At 38.1% G+C, this 24102-nt stretch overlaps 1 protein-coding gene across 1 annotated transcript; it reads left to right on the top strand.

Moving 5' to 3' along the window:
* Nucleotides 1-1188: 1188 nt before the first annotated feature.
* Nucleotides 1189-19337, top strand: LOC575753 (octopamine receptor Oamb). Its single transcript, XM_011669076.2, has 3 exons — nucleotides 1189-1440; nucleotides 6376-6442; nucleotides 13583-19337. The coding sequence occupies exon 3, from the start codon at nucleotides 15099-15101 to the stop codon at nucleotides 16305-16307; it is 1209 nt and encodes a 402-aa protein (XP_011667378.1). The 5' UTR covers nucleotides 1189-1440; nucleotides 6376-6442; nucleotides 13583-15098; the 3' UTR covers nucleotides 16308-19337.
* The last annotated feature ends 4765 nt before the right edge of the window (nucleotides 19338-24102 follow it).

Here is a 24102-nt window from a genome sequence, read left to right on the forward strand (position 1 = left end):
TTTCATAAGTGTGGACGAATATCTCTGTAAAAAGTAATTCTACAACCACGTTTATCAATAAGGTCGTTTCTGAATAGCACTGAATCAATTAACTGTTTTATACCGCGTTTCTTAAGAGCAGGCTAAAAAGCGTGATATAATAATGGACCAGTAATTACATTTCCCTGCAGACAAAAAACTTTCCCTTTCATAAGGAAGGTGAATCCCATTTTATTTATCCTTGTCCATCCCATCCCAGAAGAGAGATAATTACCCTCATACCTCACTATTTCCATGCATTGTTAGAGTGTAGCAATTAAGCTTCTTCAACAGCCGTATTGGCGCAGTTACCATGGTAACGGGATATACGTATAATTTGATCTAGTGAATAATGCAACATGTGTTTCGACCTGATGATGTAATTTTAAAGGGAGTTACATCGATTTACAGATATTTGATTGGATTGCATATATTCCGTTTTAAAACAATAATATAAACAGAAAATGCATCAAAATAAATAAATAACTAACAGCGCACTGCAACAATAAAAACATGTACAGTGTGAGTCATAAAAAAGTTTACACCTAGAAAATTGCTTATTATTTAAAAGATCATCGATGAACATTAATTTGTGTTATGTCTTATGAAAGAGCGTTTTATCCCAAATCATTTGGTATCATTTTTGTGTGGTATGTGTTCACGCTTGGATGAACAGGAGACATTGTTTGCGAGAGTGCAAAAATCGACTTTGACTCACACGGTATTTATAAATCTGAATATCAACAACGTTTCGTTAACTAACAAAATAGAGAATTACACGTAGATAATATTTAGATATATGCCTTAAGACTTGAAAAGATTTTGCCATTTATAGCCAACATAATCAAAGTAGTATTTCATCTGCTTAAAAAAATAAATCTTCTTCAAAAGTCTTTTAAATAACTAAAGCGATCTAGATCACCCGCCCCAAAAGGTCGGTGAATAATGTCAATGAATAATTACAATGATAGATACAAAATGCAAGTGACTGTGTTCCTTTAAAACCTTTCCAATACTATTGTTCAATTAGCATAGACGTCAGAAAAATAAGTCAGTATTGCCTTTATATCAGATACGAATTTTTATGTGGGGACGGCGAAAAAAGAGTAGCAAAGCACAAAGTACAAGTGATATCATCTTACGATTTACGGGCGTGGGAGAAGTTCGCGCTCTTTCTGAACAGTAAATCTCTTGTAAATACAGATTCGATTAATCGTTAGTCGAGAACAGTGGCTTTTTATTCCTCATCTCCCAGCTCTGACACAGCGGTTGTTGGGCTCCAACATATTTGATTGGACCCGCCATCAACAGCCACTTCATGAACGTCTAGAGATGTTAATCATTGCTTACTTTTCTGTAGAGATATGATGATTTTAAACAAACATAGCTTGTTACTTCAAAAGGGCATACCAGGAGAGGCAGGTAAGTCCACTTTAAATAACAGTTTTAATTTCAATCTTAAATTTAGCCTAGATCGAATCGAGGTGGAAGAATTGATGTATAATTTGAGGCAGAGAGCAAGTTCTGAGGATAGACATAATAATGGTTGCTAAGAATATCAAAGAGGTCTAGTTGGAAGCCCTTAAACACAAAAAGTATACCATAGTGCTTACACAAGAGAAACTATTTCGTTCTGTGCATGGCCAAAGTACGGTAACTTAAACGCGCAGTGAGAAGGCGAGCAGACGATCGAGTTGTTAAAACTCACCGAGGCGCCTTTTTGAATCGAGAAGGAGAGAAGGCGAATTCTCTGCAAGTCGCCTTCTCATCTTACACATGGCGGCTTGACGATTTTAACGACTCGTCTACGAGTCGCTTCACGTTAAAGCCCCTTAAAGTGTTGGGAGCCCAAAATTCGCCAAAAATTGATGGCAAATTTTCACTTAAATTGTATCATAATGTGAAAGAGGATGCCATTTAAGACCCACTTCTGCAACGATTTCCCCCAAAAAAATTGTTCGAAGACAAAATAATGTTGATAAAATGTGGGGTTTCTGCTGTACGCAGAAAACCTATATTTTGTATTCTTTCATCAATATTCCACTTCAAACACATTTGTTTTGAAAATCCTTGCAGAATGTGTCTTACATGAAATCCTTTTTCACATTATTATAGTTTAAGTGAAATTTTGACACCAAATTTTGGGGGTTCCCAACACTTTAGAGGGGCTGCTTCGTTCCAAAGTGACTAAAAATACATAACATCATATAATACATGTACGTACATCACATAAAATAGGATAGGGGTGAAAAGGGTCCGTGTTTCTTTTTGGAATATGTCATGGAACAAAGCAATTAAGTCGGGAGTTTCTGTGCCGTCGGATGAGTATGGTATCTATATCTGTTCTCCTTTTGGAGAAAAAAAACACGTAGGCTTATGATTTTTTTTTCTTCATCCAAGTTCCGATATTAATTTAGGGCAACCATCATCTCACATTCGCGCAGCGAGATGCTCGAATATCGTCAATTTCTAAAAGCAAGCTATACGCGCATATATGATATCTAGTGTATTTTTGATGACGAAATTACATAATTATTACCATGATAAGCTTGTTTTTTGCTTGCTCGCAATAAAGAACAGGATGATTCTGGGTTTCTATATTTCATTTAGGTCGTTTGATGAGGAAATAACATTAATAATAATAATAATAATAGTCCGTTCTTGTATAGCGCATAATACTTAGTCTCTATGCGCTTCCAAAGAGCTTTTGGAAAGTATTACCATAACGAAGGTGTAAAATCTTGTATGTAGAGGTGTTGTGCTCTAGTAGAAAACATCGGACTGTGGATCACATTGTTTGCGGTTCGAGTCCCGCCGCGCCCTTATTTATTTATTTATTTATTTATTAGTCTTATTTTAGTAGGGTGGCTTCATCAGTACTTAAATACTGTTTTCCGTGGAGGCTCTATACAAGACATTCATATACATTTGCCACTGTTCACCCACGTGAAGTAAATGGGTACCCGTCAGGAAGAAATTCCTTGAATGGTTTAGTGCCTTATTATGACGGCTCAGCTACAGCCCAGGTAATACTAATTATGATACTTTGTATTTTGCGCAGTAGAGTATATTCCTAATGTAGCTGCGCTATATACAGATTGACCGATTGGCCTCGTAACTCACTCAACTTTCATTGCACATCTGTGCTCTTTCATTCGACATCTCTCGTAACTCCGAAGAACGCAGACGGACCGGAAATATAATAATCCTGGAGGCAAGATAAATTCAAATATTATTTGAATAAAAGTCAGAGCATGTACCGCCAAATGAACCGCCCGTGCTTTCCAGACACGTATAAATATTTCCTAGCATCAAAACACCTGCGAACTCGCACATAAACATTTAGAGGGATTATTACAGCAAAGCCAGGTATGAATTTTACGGAGTAAATCGAAATTAAAAAATATTAATTTCGATTTACGTAAAATTCATACCTGGCTTTGCTGTAATAAACTCAGTCTTAACGTTGACAAAACCATTTGTATGTTATTTGGAACTGGTACAATGCTATCGAAATGTAATATCTTAAATGTAAATATAATTATGTGGTAAACGTATTGTTCAAAGTAATACTGTGAAATATCTTGGAATGCATCTTGATACCAAGTTAAAATGGGATATTCATATTGACGAAATGTGTAGAAAAATAAGTAAAGTTGTAAGTTGTTTAGCTCGTCTTCGACATTTTATTTCGGAATCCTATCTGAAGATGGTATATAATTCAATTATTCTTCCACTTTTCGATTATGCAGATATTGTTTATGATTCGGCGAGCAAGAAACACACTGACCGCCTCCAAAAATTACAAAACAGAGCCGGTCGTATCATTTTGAAAATTAATCCTTATAACCATGTTTCAAATAACGATATTCATGTTAAATTAGGGTGGAAATCTCTCCATTCAAGACGTAAATTGCATTTAAATATAATGGTCTATAAATCCCTGGACAATTTGGCTCCTCCTTATTTAGAAGAGTCTTTCAAATACTGTAACTATCCATATTCTCTACGATCACAAGGAAATATTAAACTCTCCAAACCAAAAAGTGAATGCTGCCGTAAAATGTTTGTGTATAAAGGATCACGTGAGTACAATGCCCTACCGTTAAGTATTAAGCTATCCAACAATTTAAAAACTTTTTGCAAATATCTAAATTTAAGAAATCAGTTTTGCTCTGACCTGTAATGGAACATGGAACATGGGGGGGGGGGGGGTGTTTATGCTTCTCTGATATGTTTTAGGTTTTATATGTATTTAAGTTATATTATTTTATGTTGTATTGTTGTATAATAACTGTTTATATCTTAATTCCTGGACCCCAAGGAAGAACAGCTTTGTTATATTAACAAAGCTGAATGGGCTATCCAGCCATTCACTATATTATTGATTTTTACTATGTTTATGCATTTTCTTTGTATTGTTTTTAATATTGTGATGGAAAATAAATACCAATACCAATACCAGGGATCGGGCCATAGTAGCGATGGACACTAACACTACAGCAAGCTATCCCCACCAAAAGAGCGTTTACTCCATTAATAATTCCGTTATTATAATCTAACAATGGACTCCAGATGTTTTAGAAATACGTAAGCGTCCCTGCTGTTTACATCCATGAAAACCAGCTTGACCCAATAAATGGCTGAGAGTGTTACGTCTAGGTCACATTTGATCTACGGATAGGATACGGCGGCCGTAAGTCCCCGAAATCGAGAGATTCCTGCGGCGACCGCAGGAAATCTGCGGAGGCCTCAGGGTCATACCTAACTTTACAGGCCGTACGGGTCGCCGTGGGATTATAGCGCGGAGTTATAACTTTTTCGTTCTAGGTCCGCCGTAGCAATTAGACAATTGGACACACCGTTAACCATGCCGTAGAGTGGTTCCACGTCGACCATACGTCGGGGCTACGGGCTACGGCCGCCGTACGGCCGCAGTAGGGACGCCCAAGGCGAACGTGCGTCATCACTTCACGGACTACGGGCTTACGTTTTTTTTTAAGTTGTTTAACTTTCTGCGAAACAACATCGTAGAGGCCGCCGAGCCCCGCCGAGCCAGTGAATCCGTACGAAGATCTCACGGCCACCTCCTGCCTCCGTACGGAGGTCGCACGGAAGAGGAGATACGGGCAGAATACGGGCTCCGTAGACTACTCGCAGGCCAAATATAATCCAGGCATAACTGACCATGTGAATGCTGCGGCGGCCCTATATTAATTAATTGCTTTTGGCCGTAGATATTTTAGACCCTGACGGCCGCGGCGGCAAATGTGACCTATATGCATTATGTAACTAATAAGTGAGAATGCATATAGTGCAAGGAGGCGAACAAGCTTTCTAAGACCAAAACAAATCGTATATTTCAATACCGCTACATTATTAGTAGCATCGTCGTTAGTATCGTAATTCTTCTTACAATCATTATCAAAAGCATTATTTTGTAGCAGGAGGGTTGATAGTCGGTAAAGAGGTGTCAGCCCCTTGCAAAAATGTGCAGATACGTAAGCAGAAGGACAAAGTTAAATATCATGGTTAGTTTATGAGTTGGTTGCCACTATCTCACAAACTAAGCACACCTTGTTTATCCGAAAGATTTTTTTATCACAATACACTATATTTCAGAGGTGTTTTTTTTAATTTGTAGCGGGCACCCCTAAATCGGAAGGGGCGTCCACAAAAACGGCCCTTTTTACAACCCCCCCCCCCCCAACCAAAAAAAAATCGGAATACATGATTTTTTTTTCTTTAACTTGATCTTACCAATAACCTAAGTTGGGAAACAACGGCACGGTAAATCGGAGGAACCATTATTTCTATTCCGAATGTTGGTGAAAAATGACGAACTAGTCTGTATCAGTTAAAGGTAAAGACCAGTATTGGAAACGCCCCAATTTCAAAAAATGAAATGGAAGCTCTCATTACCAATCATGTGAAAGAATATGTTTTGACTAATACATGATGATAAAAAATTTGCCGGGAAACCGCCTACTATTTATATATATTTATATATTTGGTAAATTTGTTTCTCTCATGGTCTGTGAGAGATATAGGGTAGTCCCATATACATCTTTCTGTGTACAGTGCTTGTAACTTTACGAAGAATGGGCCAAATTTCTTATCATTTTGATGATTCCAGAATCTTGCAGATGCTAGATGCTAGATGATCAACCTTTTCTGATCGATTCCACAACGTTTCTTTCACAATGCAATCGCATGACCATAACTGGTCTTTACCTTTAAACTCACATCGATATGCCCATTTCGTAAGAAGTATATCACAATCCCAATATCGTCTTCAAACATGTAGATTATGATACTAATCTTTAGACTAAATGTTGTTTTTTGTTTCTATTTTAGTGATCATCCGGAATTTGAAGGAACGACAGCTGACATAATTAATCATTTATTGTATGCCGACGAGAAGGTAAGTTTGATTGCTGATCCATGAAAAAGAGAATAATAATAATAATAATAAATTACATTTATATAGCGCTTAATACAAAGTTTCTAAGCGCTTAACAAAACATTAAATTAAAGTAATGTTAACCTACAAATTACAAGAATATAATACATGATACATAATTATAATAACAAATTCCTAATAACAATCATACAATAATAATAGTTAATATTTACATAACGCTGTATAGTTAAACAAACAAAATATGATTACATTACATTACATATTAAACAGATAAGTCTTAAGTTTACTTTTGAATGTCTCTAAGGTTGGGGACTCGCGTATTTCATGGGGAAGATTGTTCCAAAGTTGGGGGGCACAGACAGAAAAGGCACGATTTCCATAGCGGGTGTGGGTGCGAGGGCCTGGGGCAAGATGAAGATGTGCTGTGGATGATGATCTGAGACGCATAGATGAAGTACGAGCTTTAGGAGTGATGAGTGCCGAAAGATATGAGGGAGCAAGTTTGTGAAAGGCCTTGTATGTCAGCATGAGAATCTTGAATTTGATACGTTGTTGGAGGGGGAGCCAGTGTAGAGAACGAATGATCGGTGTGATTTGTTCATGTTTTCTTGTACGTGTGATGAGGCGTGCTGCTGTGTTCTGAATATGTTGAAGAGGGGCTAAATGAGAGCTAGGGAGATTGATTAATAGTCCATTACAGTAATCAAGGTGGGAAGTTACAAGGGCATTAACAAGACGATGAGTAGAACTTTGATCCAGAAATTTTCGCAGTTTTCCAACTTTGTGGATCCCGAAAGCTGCGATACGACACACGTTGCGTATATGCTGGTTCACATTTAGCACGTTGTCCACCGTGACTCCCAGATCCTTGGCAGATTGGGAAAGAGTGATTGTTGTGCCATCCATGTTAAGATCAGGTAGCACACTGGAATTGCGAAACATGGAAATTAACGAAAAAAAGAATCGACAGTCAATTTTAACGGGTTACACCCACCCCCTCCACCGTGTCCAATGAACACTTATTAACATTTTGGCAAAATGAAGCTCTAATCTGCACTCTTTTTATTAGTGATGTAATTAGTGCGAGGCACAAAAATGCAACTTGATTGGGATTTTTTAAAAGGTTTCCATTTGAAGGTACTCCAGCTAATGAGCATGATATTTAAGAATGAATGGATTTTAATTCGTTCATCTTAAAAGGTTATTTCTTATTTTTAAAGCTAGAACCGCAGTATTGGCGGTAGATAATTATGTTTCTAGTTACCATTATGAAACAAATGAGCATGCCTTGAAGGTTAATCCCGCTCGACCATTTCAAGATTTGTTTTCAGAGAGGTGTAGATTTATTGCTATAAATAGGCTAATATTCTTGTAGATAATTTCATACCTGATGGCTATCAGACTAACAAAATTATGCTTATCAGATTCAGTGACAGTCGGGGTCAATATTTCTTTAATCTCCGGTTATATTTCATATTCTTCTCATGACGTTTTTGTTCTCTGATGACTTATACAAATTTCCGCAGGTTCATTATACCGAAGTTTCTTTTTTCCGAAAGTTATCCTTATTCCGATGGTTCTCTTTTCTTAAGGTGCGTTTTATGAAGTTTTGTAATTCCGAACTTCGTTTTACTGAAGGTTCGAAATTCCGAAGGCTCGCAACTCCGGAGGTGGTCATTTTCCTAGAGGTTCGTAATTCCGAAGGTTCTTTATTCCAAATGATTACACTCCCGACAGTGGAATAGGGTTATTGATTCTGAGAATGGAATAAGGTTCGTAATTCCGAAAATAAAATAGGGTTCGTAAATCCGTATATGAAGTAGGGTTATAGTTCTGAAATAGAATTTGGGTTCATAGGCCTATGTCCAAACATGGGAAAGGGTACGTAATTCCGAAAATTAAAATAGGATTCGTAATTCCGAAAATTAAATAGCGTTAATACTTCCAAAGGTTCATGAGTTTGAAAGTGAAATAGAACCCCGTATCGTTTTCGCATTAACGAAGTGTCGGAATTGTGAACTTTATTTCAGTTTCCGCTTTATGAAACTTCTGTCATTTTCGGAATTATGACGCCCTGGTATGGAAAATGTCTGTTTCGAAATTATGAACCATTGGAAACTAGATGGAATTTTGACTGCGCGCAGTCGAAAATGATGCCTCCGCCATAGAGCAATTTAAACAAGTTTGGAGTTTAAATCTCCAGTGGTTCTTGAGATATCATGATAACAATCTCAATGTATGGAATTTCATAAGTTGACCTCTGTGACCCTTGACCTTTGACCTACGTGCTCCAAAATCTATTCAGATTGTCTTCCTATGGTGATACACACTATCATTAAGTTTGAAGTTTAAATCTCCAGTGGTTCTTGAGATATTATGATATGGTGATACATACTATCATTAAGTTTGAAGTGAAAATTCTCCAGTGGTTCTTGAGATATCGCGATAACGATCTCAATGTATTGTATGGAATTTCATAAGTTGACCTCTGTGACCCTTGACCTTTGACCTACGTGCTCCAAAATCTTATCAGATTGTCTTCCTATGGTGATACACACTATCATTAAGTTTGAAGTTTAAATCTCCAGTGGTTCTTGAGATATTATGATAACAATCTCAATGTATGGAATTTCATAAGTTGACCTCTGTGACCCTTGACCTTTGACCTACGTGCTCCAAAATCTAATCAGATCGTCTTCCTATGGTGATACATACTATCCTTAAGTTTGAAGTTTTTACATCTCCAGTGGTTCTTGAGATATCATGATAACAATCTCAATGTATGGAATTTCATAAGTTGACCTCTATGACCCTTGACCTTTGACCTACGTGCTCCAAAATGTAATCAGATTGTTTTCCTATAGTGATACACACTATCACTAAGTTTGAAGTTTAAATCTCCAGTGGTTCTTGAGATATCATGATAACAATCTCAATGTATGGAATTTCATAAGTTGACCTCTGTGACCCTTGACCTTTGACATACGTGCTCCAAAATCTAATCAGATCGTCTTCCTATGGTGATACATACTATCCTTAAGTTTGAAGTTTAAATCTCAAATGGTTCTTGAGATATCGCGCTAACAAACTCAATACAAGGAATTTCATAAGTTGACCTCTGTGACCTGTGACCTTTGACCTACGTACTCCAAAATCTAATCAGATCGTCTTCCTATGGTGATAAATACTATTTCCGAGTCTTAAGTTTAAATCTTAAATGGTTCTTGAGATATTGTGATAACGGTCAAACGGGACGGACGTACGGACGTACGGACGGACAACCCGAAAACATGATGCCTCCGGCACCACCTTCGGTGGCGGAGGCATAAAAATGACCCCTCCCCCTCCCCAAATCAAGATGTCTATATGAATTTTGTACATACTCACACGTATTATGATCTTACTTCGTGTAGATGTTCAAAGTCAATCAACCATGAATATTGCCAAGGTAACTTTAACACGATCGAGACTACTACATAGTAAGGAAATTTTAATAGCTTTGTGCGTCACCGAGAAACGTTCGAACATTTCATTGACGAGACATGTATTCCGATGATGATTTCTATAGGACATACAATGGGGTGTTGAAATTCCCCCTGAGATGACTTTTAGCAAATATTTGCTATCGTGTTAAAAGACTAAAATGTCAAAAAAGGTTCTCACATTTCTCTCTGAAACGGTTTATCATTTTTATCAAATCCAAACGTTTTGACAAGCCATCGGAGCATTAAGTTTTTGTTTAAATCGATCGTGTTAAAGTTAAACAATATTAAGTTTTTGTTCATTCCGATCCCCCCCCCCCCCAATCTCTCTCTCTCTCTCTTTCTCTCTCTCTCTCTCTCTCTATCGCTTCACTCTCAAAATCTCTAGGTCTTTTACGCGGATCATGTTCGCTTTTTCAATGAATAAATTACGTCACTCAATATCACACGCTTTGTATCCCGACACCGTATACGTTCCCATGGAAACTTATATGTCCCCATGGAAACTTATATGTCAAATAACCACGCCCTCTCACGTTCGTTCAAACTTTCAGCCGAAGGACATTCTCAAAATGAGCTTTCCAAGGAAAAGAGCTGACCGGAATCAAAATTATGCGTGCAAATTAAGCCCATAACAGAGATGAGGACATAAAAGATACCCGGCAGGAAAATGGTTACGGAATGCAATTTACGAACTAATGGTTTTATGAGAGTCGAGAAACTGACAAGAAAAAAAAAAACACCATTAGTGGTAGCGCTAAGTGGGTATGCGAGGGCCATACATGCAATTGCATTGTTCTTTTTAAAATATATGATAAAGTGGATTTTATTTCATTTTATGACTTAAAGGTAGTATGTCCCATTCGCAGGCCAAAACAAAAATGCAAAGGTTAAACTCTACTTGCAATTGAAATATAATACTAATTTAGAACTTCCTTCAAAAGGAAAGGGCTTGAAGAAAAAAAAACTCGGGGAAAAATAACGACCGTTAGTTGTCGAATCGACTTAAGGGATTGCAATCCTTGCAGTAAATAGTCTGATTTTCAGACCCTTGTACCGAATGGTGTATAGTGTATATAGTTTGCGCTGCGCAAAGATGTAATCAGTTTAATTTTGGCCATTACAAGAAGTGGGTTATTGATGTAGACACGTGCTCAAGTACCCTTTACAGCTCATTTTGTGCATGTTATTACAAAAAAAGTGAAGTTAGTCAGTCACCCAATAGTGTCTGACAGTGAGTAAACAGGTTTCCTTGCATAATTTGAATACTAGGACACTGCTAACGTTTAAATTTTACAGATAAGACATACGTGACATAATAATTCCTGCAAAGTTCTACAGAATTTGATGTTGGCTGCAAATGGGACACAGTACCTTTCAAATGACTTTGTGTGTGTGTGCGTAGAACAGTTTGAGTGAAGAGCGATACTGCTAACAGAGCAGAGGGTAGATGCAGACTGAAACCTTTCGTTTTTTATATACATCAGAGTTATTATATCGCAACAAAATACGAGATAAACAGTTTACGATCACGACAATGCAATTACTAAATGTTAGTTTAATAACAACAAAAAAAGTACTTGGCTTCCTAGTGAGTGATAAGAACATAAGGTCTATAGTAACCGACTTATTTAACAGCTATCTACTAAAAACTATAGTTTTTAAGGAAAGCTTTTTACAAGAGGTGGCTCTAAAGCTAGGATAAGTAATACATATGACTGGAAAACTGCCGGTTCTAGTCCACACATAAATATTTCTTCGGAAATATATTGATATAGTGGCGTAGGTTCCTTTGCATTTATTACAAAATATTCCTTCTTAGACTTGTCCCTTTACATTTAATGATCTCGTAGAATGTTAAATTTTACCTTTTAGGAATGTTTGCGGTGCATTAATGGTGATTCAATCTGAATTACAAATACCACTTTGCTGTCACATAACAAACCATTATCCAAGAGCAATTTAGAATTGAAAAATCCACTCCGACCCCGCCAATATGTCAATAACGCACAAGAAATGAAAGACGCACAGAATGTAATTAAAAAAATCTCTTATTATGTACTTTTATTTGATAGAACTCAATAGCAAAAATCGAATTATAAATCAAATGAAATCGATGTACCTGATATTTATATAGGCACACATATAACACAAAGATTAATACACGTTTCCCCTTCCCCGTTCCCCTATTTTTTTTGGGTAGCATTATACAGCATATATGTTTTTAAAATACATTGCGTTACTTCGTGTTTGGGCGTGTTCGTTCGCATGGGTGCGCGTGTTGGTGTGTGCGTGTGGATGTCCGTGTGCGTGTGCGAGAGAGTCAGTTCTTTACCGTGCAGGGAACTTCAAATTGCAATTCTTTGGCTTCCATGTTGGCCTCTGCATTTCTAAATACCTTTTCTTGTTTCCTTGTCCTGTTCTGTTATGATAGGAAAAATAGAAAATTGTGCAATTTCTTGTACATTATGGAAATTTATTTCATGATTGTTAGTACTCCATGAACCAGGTCATGTTTTACATCCGAGTCTATTTATTGCAATTTTTTTGTTTGTGTGTGATTATAAACCATGCCCTGCACTGATGTCATTAATTTTTATTGTTTTATTCTATGTTTGGAAATGAAAATAAATGAAATAAAAAATTAAAAGAAAAAAAATATCCTTGGAATCTTAATTGATGAATACGTTGATTGGATCAAACAAAACAAATAAGCTTATACCAGACGTGGAAAAATTTTGTTCTTACTTTTCAAAAATATGTCAATTTTTTATAAAAACAAACAGCGTTATTTTTACATTTGTTTCATATTTTGTTTGGGATAATAAAGTAAGATAATATAGTTTAAACAAAATAAAATAAATAGTTAAACAAAAAAAGCTAAATGCTACCATGTTTTTGTCATAGCAACTACAATGTTCTTGCACAAATACAACTTCGAATGACCAGGATTTCGATGGCAATCAAACTTTTCGCATCAAATAGATAGGTATACTTAGACAATTCTATATGTTTTTTTTAAACATTTTTCTCATAACAAATATGTTATTTTCAGAAATTACAGGCGTTACCATGGCAACTACCTTATTCTAACATAACCATGACGTGGGAAGACTGAGATTTTGTATAAAAATCAAATGGGTAGTTGGAAACAGTTTTTTTTCTTTTTAGTCACTTACATTATATTCTTTGGATATCTGATAAGAAATATATGTCATTTTTAAGCAAAATAATCGTTACCGTGGCAACGGCAAAGGCGTCATTAAAGAAAAATGGCAACAGGTAGATTCGTGTTAAGCACCTCCTAAATAGCTTAAATATCAGCTATGACACGAAACCATCTTGAAGTGAATTCTTTTTACAGCAAATAACAAGGATCTGGAAGTTCGTTGTATAGAACAAAATCAGGTTTTCATTCTTTCATTAAAGTTAACGATCTTTCCGATCTTCTTGAGTCTGTTTGTGCACCTATCGCACAAAGCCTGACGGTTTCGTTTGATAGATGTATAGATACAGCCTCGACTTTAGTGTGGATAGATCGTGAATGAACTCATTCACAAGCATCATTTGTATACTGTCTGTTTTCATCGATTTATCATAAAAAACACGAGGCGAAGCATTCTGACATTTCTCTGACTTTCTTCTTTCTTTCTTTCAGATAAACATCATGGACAGAGCAAGTTTTAATGGTGGAGCTAATGTCCATATCTATTCAGCGATTATTAATAGATGGGTGCCACTGTCGACATAATTCATCCACAAATAGAGGCGCATTCATAAACTACTTTCACCCTAGGGAGGTGGCCACAATGGAATAAAAACTGCATGACCACACTTTCAAAGCTCTTCTTAAAAGGGGAAATGTCAACATGTTCTCACGCAACACCTTGGTGCTATGGTTTATTGACTCAAAACCCTCGTGTGAGGCTAGTGCAAAATATACGAACTCAATAGTCTGGTACTGGATGACCTGACTAAACGCTCAGGTGCTGGTGTAAATACTCTGGTGTTAGATTTACGGACTCAACAGTCTAGTGATATGATATATTGACTCTACACTCCGATGCCATGTGTACTTCACCTCAGAATATGTTGCTAGGTGTATTGATTCAACACTCGGGTGAATCTATCTCGAAATCAAACTTAAAACCATGGTGCAAGATTTTTAGACTCAACGCTAAGGTGCTATGTGTACGAACTCAACCCTCCGGTTCTAGCCTCACTGAATCAATACTTTAGGGGTACACTGTACATTGACTCAACACCATGTTCCTAGTTGCATTGGTTCAACAGTCTGGTGTTATGATGTACTGAACGAACACTCTAGTGATTCGTTTGCGGAATTATATTAAAAAAAAACTCTTTAGCGCTAATGTACTTACTCAAAACCCTAGCACTAGGTAAGAATACTCTATACTTTGCTGCTAGATTTACCTACTCAAAATTTACTCCGGTGCTAGATTTACTAGTTCAAAACTCTAATGTGAGGCTTACTAGCACAACACAACAATTACGGATTCGAAATTGTCCATTTTAGACACTTCCTTCTCTAAAGAATAAGAGAACTTTGAAAAAATATGTTTGATTTTTGTAAATATTATTTTGTCTCTAAACTCATTATGCCTACAACGCAAATCATAAACCACTCCTAGATATTAAATTGTTGAGTGTAGGGAGTGGTTTAATTGTATATTCGTTCAATTGCAACATTCTATTTCAGTCAGTGATTGGATTCTGGAGACAAGTGTTCGATTTGATTATATCAAACTACGGGAAGTGGTTGTCATCGAAATACCTGAATCGAAAGTGCAGTACTAACACACCCACACATTGTTTAGTAGATTGAGTTTCGTTTTCAAGTGCTGATGAAAAGGCAGGAATCTATCCGATTCAAGAGAGTTCATGGTACTTCAAGCTTGTTCAAAAGTGCATCAAAGACACTTTGCGTGACAAACTAAGACTCATCATCGTCTATTAAATGAGCTTTCAATTTCCTGCTTATAGTTTGTGAAATGACAAGTATGTAACATCCGGCGTTCGTGATTAGTAATAGTCAACGAACACAATATTGTGGGAAAATGCAATTATAGCTCGTGTTTTATGCTACGGATAATACAGTTGCCGTGTATTTATTTTGTATTTAGACAATATAATAGAGCTGCCAGATCTTAACCATGACTGGAACAACAGAGAGCATGATTTTGGAAATGAACAGCGGGAATGAGACGGCCATAGAGGAATCTTTTCGCCAGCCAACTTTTGCTGCCGTTATCTTCATCACCATCGGTGTCGTCGGGACGATCGGCAATGCTCTGGTTTGCATCGTGATCGCGAGTACGCTGGCGTGGTCGAAAAGCGGTACGACCAATCTTCTTATCCTGAACCAAGCTTTCATCGACTCCATGACGTCGTTCATTTTGATTTTATCTTACGCCTTGCCCGGCCCTGCAATCCCCAAGGCAGGGGGATGGTCGGAGTTCGTCTGTCGCATGTGGGTGCCACACACCCTCCTCTGGATGCTCTTCGTCGTGTCAACCTACAACCTCTGTATGATGTCTCTGGAACGGTACTTCGCCGTTGCCTATCCAGTGATCTACTCCACCCGCTTCAAGAAGCAAACGTCCCTCTTGATGATCCTCTTCTGCTGGACAATAGCCCCTCTCCTGCACTATTACTACCCTATCGCCTACGACTACAATGCCGGTGGGGTTTGCAAGAAGCGAGGTGACCCACGTGTGGTCGCGACCATTGGAGTCTTGATTTTCTGCTGGGAGTTTTTCATCCCGTTCATCATCATGGCAGTGGTGTACACTCGCATCGTCTTTCTGCTTCGAAGGCAACACCGTCGGGTGCAGGCATCAAACGCAAATCCTGGTCCATCAGAGCTGCGCAGCGGGCAACACGGGATTCAAGCCCCATCACAGCTTAATATCCAAGTCCCGCGGGAGCAGAACGTCAGCTCTAGACCGGAAGGTGCGTCAGGCCATCACCAGGGGAATTCGCCACAGCAGAGACGTCGCGCACCGTCGGAAACGGTTCGTCGTAACGTCACAGTCACACTCCTGGCCGTCTTTATCATGTATGTTGTCTGCTGGATGCCGAACCATCTCACCTTCCTACAGTTCGGCTTAGGAGGCCCTCTCAACCTCTCTGGAGCATGGTATTACATCACTCTCATCCTGGCCTACCTTAACATGAGTATCAACCCTTTCATCTACGCCCTCAAGTATAAGCTCTTCAGGGAGGGGTTCAAGAGACTGTTCTGCAACAGGTGCTACAGCACCCAACCTGAAAGAAGAAATTTTACAGAGCATTCTAGCGTTCCACCGCGACCTATTCCTACCGTGTCAGGTTCTAACAGAGGCCTTATTAATGCTGAATAAACAATACTAGAATTATACGAATGATTATTTCATTTACTACACGTCGTGTTTCATTATTGTGAAAAATATGAGTGTAGGGATTATTTGCCTACACAGCGCCCTCGATCGTCTGTGATCTCGCCTCACCCCGGAATTTTTTTTTCGTCTTCATTATATCAGTAGATACGCATGCAGAGAACAGCAGTTGACTTAAAAGTTGACAAAGCGTTTTGTTTTAGCGAATTCATTTACAGGCTTCGTAAAGTCCTTATAAAATTATCATGACAAAAATGTAAAAAAAAGTAATATGAATAAGTGTGTTTTACATGATGAAACGGCACCAATTTTTTTTAAAAATTAAATGTTTTGATTTTTGTTTTTGTTTTTTGTTTTGTGAATTCACTCAATTTCGGAGAGAATTTCGGCACATGTGTTCTTTGGAATTCAAGGAATAAGAGTGAAAATCATCGATGAATTTGAAGTCAGGAGCCAGGTGCACAGACATAGTGCTCTCTATCATAAAACTTTTTTTTGGAAATCCTTTTTTTTCTTCAAAATCCTTATTATTGTACAGTCTGTAAAACGGCTGTTTGTGTGATGCACTCGTACATTTCTATATTATTATGATTCGTTAATTCCACCGTAATGGACAAATGTCTGTACTCCTAATATTGTCAAGGTTGTAGCAAAGTTTTTCTGGTAGTGTTAGGATTAGGGTTGCACTTAGATTTTAGACAACAACGGACAGATCATATGAAAGATTATTGAAGATGATAGTTGAAAATTATTATATCATAAGTCGTATAGGTTCACGCTCTTCATGGCAGGCGACATAATTATTGCACTAATCACCATTGTTTGAAGTCCTGATTCCTTTATTGTACATATTATGTATAATGTTACCGTACAGTGTTATAGAAAGGTAAACAAAACAATTGTGGCGACCATTCACAAACCTTATGGCCCGAATTCACAAAGGAGGTTTGTCGACAAACCTAGGTTTATGTGCGTCATATGACGCGTTTCGATGCTTTCAGAATAAGGTTCAGAAAAACCTTGGTTTGAAACACGTCAAAACGCGTCATGTGACGCACATAAACCTAGGTTTGTCTATAAATCTCCTTTGTGAATTCGGGCATGTAAGTTGTAATTGCATTTGACTCTATCGCACATAAGATGTTCGACAGTAGATGGTGACCTTCCTCCCATACTGTTCAGGTCAGCACTAGCCTTTAAACAAGGCCACATGTCTGATAGACGCCGAGCGACTAAAAAGAGACTAATCGCGAAAACCTGAGTGAACGCCAGTGCGAATTGCCCAGACAAGTAGCCTTTATCAATCTGGTTTGGATTTCTTATGTTAACCTTTGTTTCCGACTGGAATTCGCTTCCGAAAAGGGAGCATTCAATCAGCGAACGTATCCTCGCACGACGTCAGCATATAGTATCCATCACACGCACACACACACACACACACACAGTAAACTGTGCGAACATGGACCTACATGCCTACTATTAACTATTACGTACGTGCTAAGACCACTGAATTCTACATGGAACGAATCACGAACGAAGCCAACTGGGAGATCGCCGTTCGGATTGGTCAATAAATCCAAAGTTGGCGTATTGGCATGCTAATATGTATCTATGAATAATTCATTCGGAGCAGTGATATCTACATTGCAAAAGGCCTCGTGACGGTCGTCACTCGGTCGCGCGTTCACCCCGGGTATCTAGACTCATCTCAGCCGCTTAACCAGAGTCCCGAGGCCTTGTCAAAAGGCTAGGTCAGCACATGCGTAGATACGATACTAATAAGACAAGGTTTCTTCGGACTTCCATTAAATGTACAACAGTGTCAACTAATTCCTTATTTTACTTAAAGGGAGTGTAGCCTGACGAGACTATGCGTGTCAATCCCGTGGCCTGACTCGGGGCTAATCGGGTAGAATGCGACTACGGACGACGTGACCGTAGCAATCGCGTGCGTGCAACATACGCAAAACCAAAGCGTGAGGATCGAACTTCGGCCTGTTTCGCGAGCGCTCACCACGTAGAGATTAAGTCGCTGACTACCGTTAATCAAGTTTATTCGTTTACGTGCAGTTGTCCCAAAGAAGTCGTAGATGGCGCTAACCAGCATTTGCCAAGCTACACTCCCTTTAACTGTTTAGGTTTTATGAACTCCTCCGACGATTTGATAAGATATATGTAGGCACCACCATAATATGCTTCTTATAGTTTATTAGTTCCGAAAGTTTAATGTATACATTTCCATTCCTCGACCCATCCACACGTATTTGTCAAGGAACCGGAAGTGCCTTAGCCAAATATATTCATGACCGGTGCTGCCCTTTATGCACCGTATGTAGTGCTAATAGACGGTGTTTTGTTAAGGTTTAGGCTTATGGAATGATGGAAAATGTCTTCACAGTATTTTCAGGTGCTTAGGGCGTTTTGGGGGTCTACAATTTGAAACTGGGGTCTATTTTACTGTATCTAAAAAGGGGGTCATGGACAGATCATAAATGACTAAGTTGCAGGCAAAAGCCCTTGTGATTCTTAAAGCATAATAGAATGTATGAACTATAAAATTGAGAGAAACTGTGTAGACTGCACCCCCATAGACCTTGTATATCGATGTGACACATCCAGATACTGACAGGGCTAGGCTCGGTCCAAGACTGTATGGCTTTTCGTTCAAGTGCCAAGTTAGAGTCTGTGCCTGCTGATTACCAATTCAAATTCTGATCTTTTTTGCCATTTCATTCCAAAATGTTGAATTAAGTATTTATTCAATATTTTGTAAAATATTTTTATCTGCACATAGTCTTTCACTTCTTCGAATTCTATATGTTAAACATAAAAGTATTTGACACAATTCACTATGACTATCTTGATTTCAATGCTTGGTTATTTACTTGTGATCCTGTTTGTTGCTGCTAGCTTGTGACTAGCTGGATCGGATGGAGAAAGAAGAGGCCGTTTCGACTAAAACTTACCAGAAAGATAGATTTAAAAAAAATAAAGAGAGATAGAATGAGAAAGAGATTAAAGGATGAGTGAGAGAGAGACAGAGAGAGAGAGAGAGACAGAGAGAGAGGTCAGAGAGAGAGAGAGAGAGAGAACTACCAAGACAAGAGAACTAAAAAAAGATAAGTTTCATTCCCTTCATGTCCATAGCAACAAACCTCCTGCAGTCATCTTTTCTACGAAGTGAAGAAGAGAGAGAGAGAGAGAGAGAGAGGGAGAGAAAAAGGAAAATTTTGATAAAATTGTCCTGTTAATTATGTCATGATCTCTCGTTTAAAATATTATAATTTTACAAATTACATTTCTGCTAATCATACTCAATGGTGTTGTAATATTTTGATTTGGCCTATCATACTCATCTTTATGTAGGCCTATATTACATTTACGGGAGAATAAGTATTATAAAAATACAGGTTTATATTTAACTCTCAACATCAATGATGATGATGATAATTATGATGGGGTCAAAGATAATGCTGGACTGGTGATGACGATCATGATGATCGCGATCATTATGATAATAGTGACGATGATGAAGACATTATGTGATGATGATGATAGTGATGACGATGATAATGATCATCATCATAATAATAATGGTGATGATGGTGATGATGTTGACTATGGTGATGATGGTGATAATGATGGTGTTAAAAAGTGCATTTATTTGCTGGATAATGACAACAGAATGGGCTGTTCATTTTGTTTTACGTATAGCCTCTAACAGCAGGTGTAAATATTAAATATTGGATGCCAAGCGTCACCAATAAATAAATTAACAACAATAACAATAATAACAACAACAACTATCGCTCTCTCTCTTTTAGCATATGTGCCGACCAATATACAATAGGGACTTTAAAATTGAGTGGACGAGAATAGCGTAAACGTAAACTGATAGTGTGTGTCTAAGGCAAGCTGTTTTAACATTTATTCCCATTCTTGATATCAAGAATTACCATTGCTTTACAAAATAAAAATCATTTCTTGATATCAAGATTCAAGAAATCGGAATAATTGTTAAAACGGCTTGCCATAGACACGCATGATCAGTGATCTACAATCCACTCAATCTAAAAGTCCCTAATTCAGTGGCGGATCCAGGGGTGGGCCGAAACGGCCGCGGCCCCCCCTATTGGCGAAGAAAAAAAATTGAGAAGGAAAAAAGAGGAAGAAAAAAAGAAGAAAAAAAGGGGGGGGGGGAAGGAGAAGATAAAAGAAAAGAGAACAAAAAAGTAAAGAAAAGAGAGAGAGTTCAAAAAAGAGGAAAGAAAAAGAAGAGAGGAGTAGGGGAGAAAGAAAGACAACGAAATGGCACTAAAAATTAGTGACAGTAACGACGAATAAGGGAAAGACAAGGGGGAAAGGGGGATGCGTGAAGGCGGATGCATTGAGGGGAGGGGGGGGGGGGGGGGGAGGGGTGACTGGCCGTATTCTTATTTTTAGGTTATGCGAAACTGAGTCGAAATTATGCTTCTTTTCAAAACAATCTTAGCATGCTTGTTTATGTTAAGCTGGAGTGCATGAAAAGGTTAGTGTAGAAACACTTCTGAAAAGGCCGCGCCCGGCCCCTCCAAAGAACGGCAGAATGGTAATCTATAAATTATGGGGTCATTCTTGATGGCTTGGGAGTCGTTATTAAGGAGGGGGCCGGCCCTACTCAAATGGTAGTGACGGTAACGATGGATAAGGGAATAAGGAGGAAGGGATGCACATGCAGGCGCGTACGCAGGGGGGAGGGGGGGGGGTCGAACCCCCCTCAAATTTTTGTCAAGTTGTCAAGTTGGTCCTAATGTGTATAATGCGTAGACCAGGGGTTCTCAAACTTTTTCTTTGACGGTCCAGAAGCGATTTCTATGAAAGCTGTAAGGTCCGAAATGACACTTGTATACTGATGATAATGAGGCTTGTTTTTGGTCTATATCTGATCCAAGGAGAATTGTTAGTTTAAATAAAACAGAACCGCCAGTGCTTCCACTCGTTTAAATAGAGTTTCCTGAAAAAGAACACCCAATATCCTGGAATTTGAAAGAATTTTCTTAAAACTTTCAAAATGCCTCCTACGTGGATTTCTTATTTGGATGAATCGCTATGACGTTTTAATATATATCAATTATTGAGTGGGCTTATTTTTCTTTCTAATAGATCCCTACAACATGGCAGAGCTTGAGGGGTCTGGCAGAGCCTTTTCAAGAGAGAAATTGTCTTTTAGGAGAAAAAAGGAGGTTATTTCTAAAATGAAATGAAAGGGTTATTGACTTTCAAGAGAGAAAATTGTCTATAAGAGAGGAAGAGAGGTTATTTCTAAAATGAAATGAAAGGGCTCTTGTCAAATAGCCCTTTCATTTCATTTTTTCTCTCGAAATAAACTCTCTTTCTCTCTTATAGACAATTTTATGAGATGGAATCTTCAATCTGAAGCCTTTTTGTGCTCTTTGAAAATGGCACACTGAATGGGAGCAGTGCAATTTAAATTTCAAGGGATGGATTAGAGTTTTTATCGCTCTTGAAAGTCAAATAGCCCTTTCATTTCATTTTAGAAATAAACTCTAATACACTCCTTGATATTTAAATTGCGCCGCCCCTATTGTGTCCTCTTTTTAAAGAGCACAACAGAGCCCTCAGATTAGGCAGCAAGTAGCAAAACAAACCCGTAACACTGGACACAACATTCAATGGGATGATGCCCATATCATTGAGTTTGAAACGCACTTCTGGTCAAGAATGGTAGAAGAAGCATCTGCATAAAAAGGATGAATCCTTCACTGAATAGGGATTCTTGCTATCACTTTTACCTTTGTGTAAATAATAAAAGGTCCACGGGCGTGGTTGTTAGAAGCTTAAACTACAACTCTCTCCAATTTTGCAGGGGGAGAGCCTTTGTCGGGAGTCTTTAATAATAAAAGGGATACATCCTTCACTGAATAGGGATTCTTGCTATACGTTACCTTTCTTCGCTCCAGTGATCTCGAGGCAGCAGACAGCAAGAAATTGTGTAAATAATTTGCTGTTGCCGGGAGTCATGCATGGGGCGGAGCCCCAAGAAGTTCTTGAACTTTAAACAAAATTAGGAAATTCCAAATAGTCGTCATGAGCGATAGAAATTGTAATTTCCTCCTTGAGAGTCACATAACCCCTTTCATTTCATTTTAGAAATTAACCTCTCTTTCTCTCTTAAAGAAAATTTCATATAACTTCTGTTTTCGTATTGTACTTTCGTCCGCAGACTACTTCAGCACATGTCGAGCCAACTCAGTCGGAAATGTAATATGTAGGCCTAAGTGTAAAGTTAAGTTTCATGTTCTTCTTTTTTTCTTTCTTTCTTTCTTTCTCTCCCTCTCTCTGTCTCTCTCCTTTTCCTCTATCTTTAAAAAAAAAAAAAATCTTTCTTTTCTTCTCATTTTTCTGTGTGTGACATGCGTTACGCGTACGTCTATCAATGTCTTAATATGGTAGATTTACATTTTGATGTTTCCCTTTGTCGGTGCACCTTATACTCCAGAAAGTGCCCTATTTTGATGGTGCCCCCCCCCCCTCATGTATTGATCTCGATAAAAAATAACTTTCTCATTAATTCTATTTCCAATATATCTAATACTTGCACTAATCTCCAATTAAAAAAAAAATCGTCTACTTTCTCTCAAGACAACATTATATAAAGGATTCATTAATGCAAGGCTATCACGCGAGTAATCTCTCAATTTCTAACTTCCTGCTTTCCTCATCTCCCAGTCTCCCTTGCTTCAATATTCCTCGTCACTTCCTTCCAATTGAACTCCAACTTAATTGATGTTATACACTGTATCTATTCTTCAACTACAAGTAGATGCAAATGTTACTCAAAATCCATTATATAAATCACACTCAAGATACAGCCAATTGACGAGAATTGCTTCAATCTATATTTTACATGTATCATTATGGTTTTACAATGGCTATGGTGATGAGTTGTCTAGGTAACATGTTGATGTGTTTGTTAAAATGTATTACCGTGGTGCACCTTCTTGGTTGGGTATGTATTAACGTAAGTTCGTGCCTTTACATATCACAGTAGAAATCAATGTTTTATATTTGATGCAGAATAATATTAATATTTGGAGATTAGAAACACAAACAGTTTCCATAACCGTTCAAGTGTTTCAAAAAAAGTTAAGCAAACTTTCTCCTGGATGTAAATTGGAATTTTAAGCGGTTTCATTGGAATTAATCGAGAAATTCCCCTCGCTAGCGTGTAAATAAAAAATACGCCGGCCGGCCATACGTAAATGGCAGTGACGGTAACGACGAATTAGGAGGAAGGGGTGCATACGTGAACTACAAGCGTATTGGGGATGACCATACTATCACTTTAGAGTGCGCAATCTGGGTCGGAATCCAGCATAATATATTTATAAAAAAGAGGTTCACATAAAAGCACTCATGATAAAGCCGCGCCCGGCCCCTACAACATCATTTTGGATTTTCAGATGATGGGGCGGGTGGCAGGGGTAGGGGGCAAAGTTCGCCCCACTCTTCAATTCCCCCCCCCCAACGGGCCACTTTTACTTTGTAAAGAAGTGCCCCTTCCCCTTTTTAAATCGGATAAGCGCACATTTCATCAACACATGTGCCCCCTTTCCTATCTGATAAGGGCTATTTAGAAAAATGAGGCCCTTCATAAATAAAAAGTGTCCCTTTTCATCTCTGGTAAATGACCATTTTCATATATGAAAAGTTAATTCTTTTCACTTCAGTGCGCTCTTCACCTCCGATAATTGCCCCTATTCAAATCTGAGAGATGCTC

Source organism: Strongylocentrotus purpuratus, unplaced genomic scaffold (genome assembly GCF_000002235.5).
Source record: "Strongylocentrotus purpuratus isolate Spur 01 unplaced genomic scaffold, Spur_5.0 spur5_scaffold_12, whole genome shotgun sequence".
NCBI classification, from domain to species: Eukaryota; Metazoa; Echinodermata; class Echinoidea; order Camarodonta; family Strongylocentrotidae; genus Strongylocentrotus; species Strongylocentrotus purpuratus.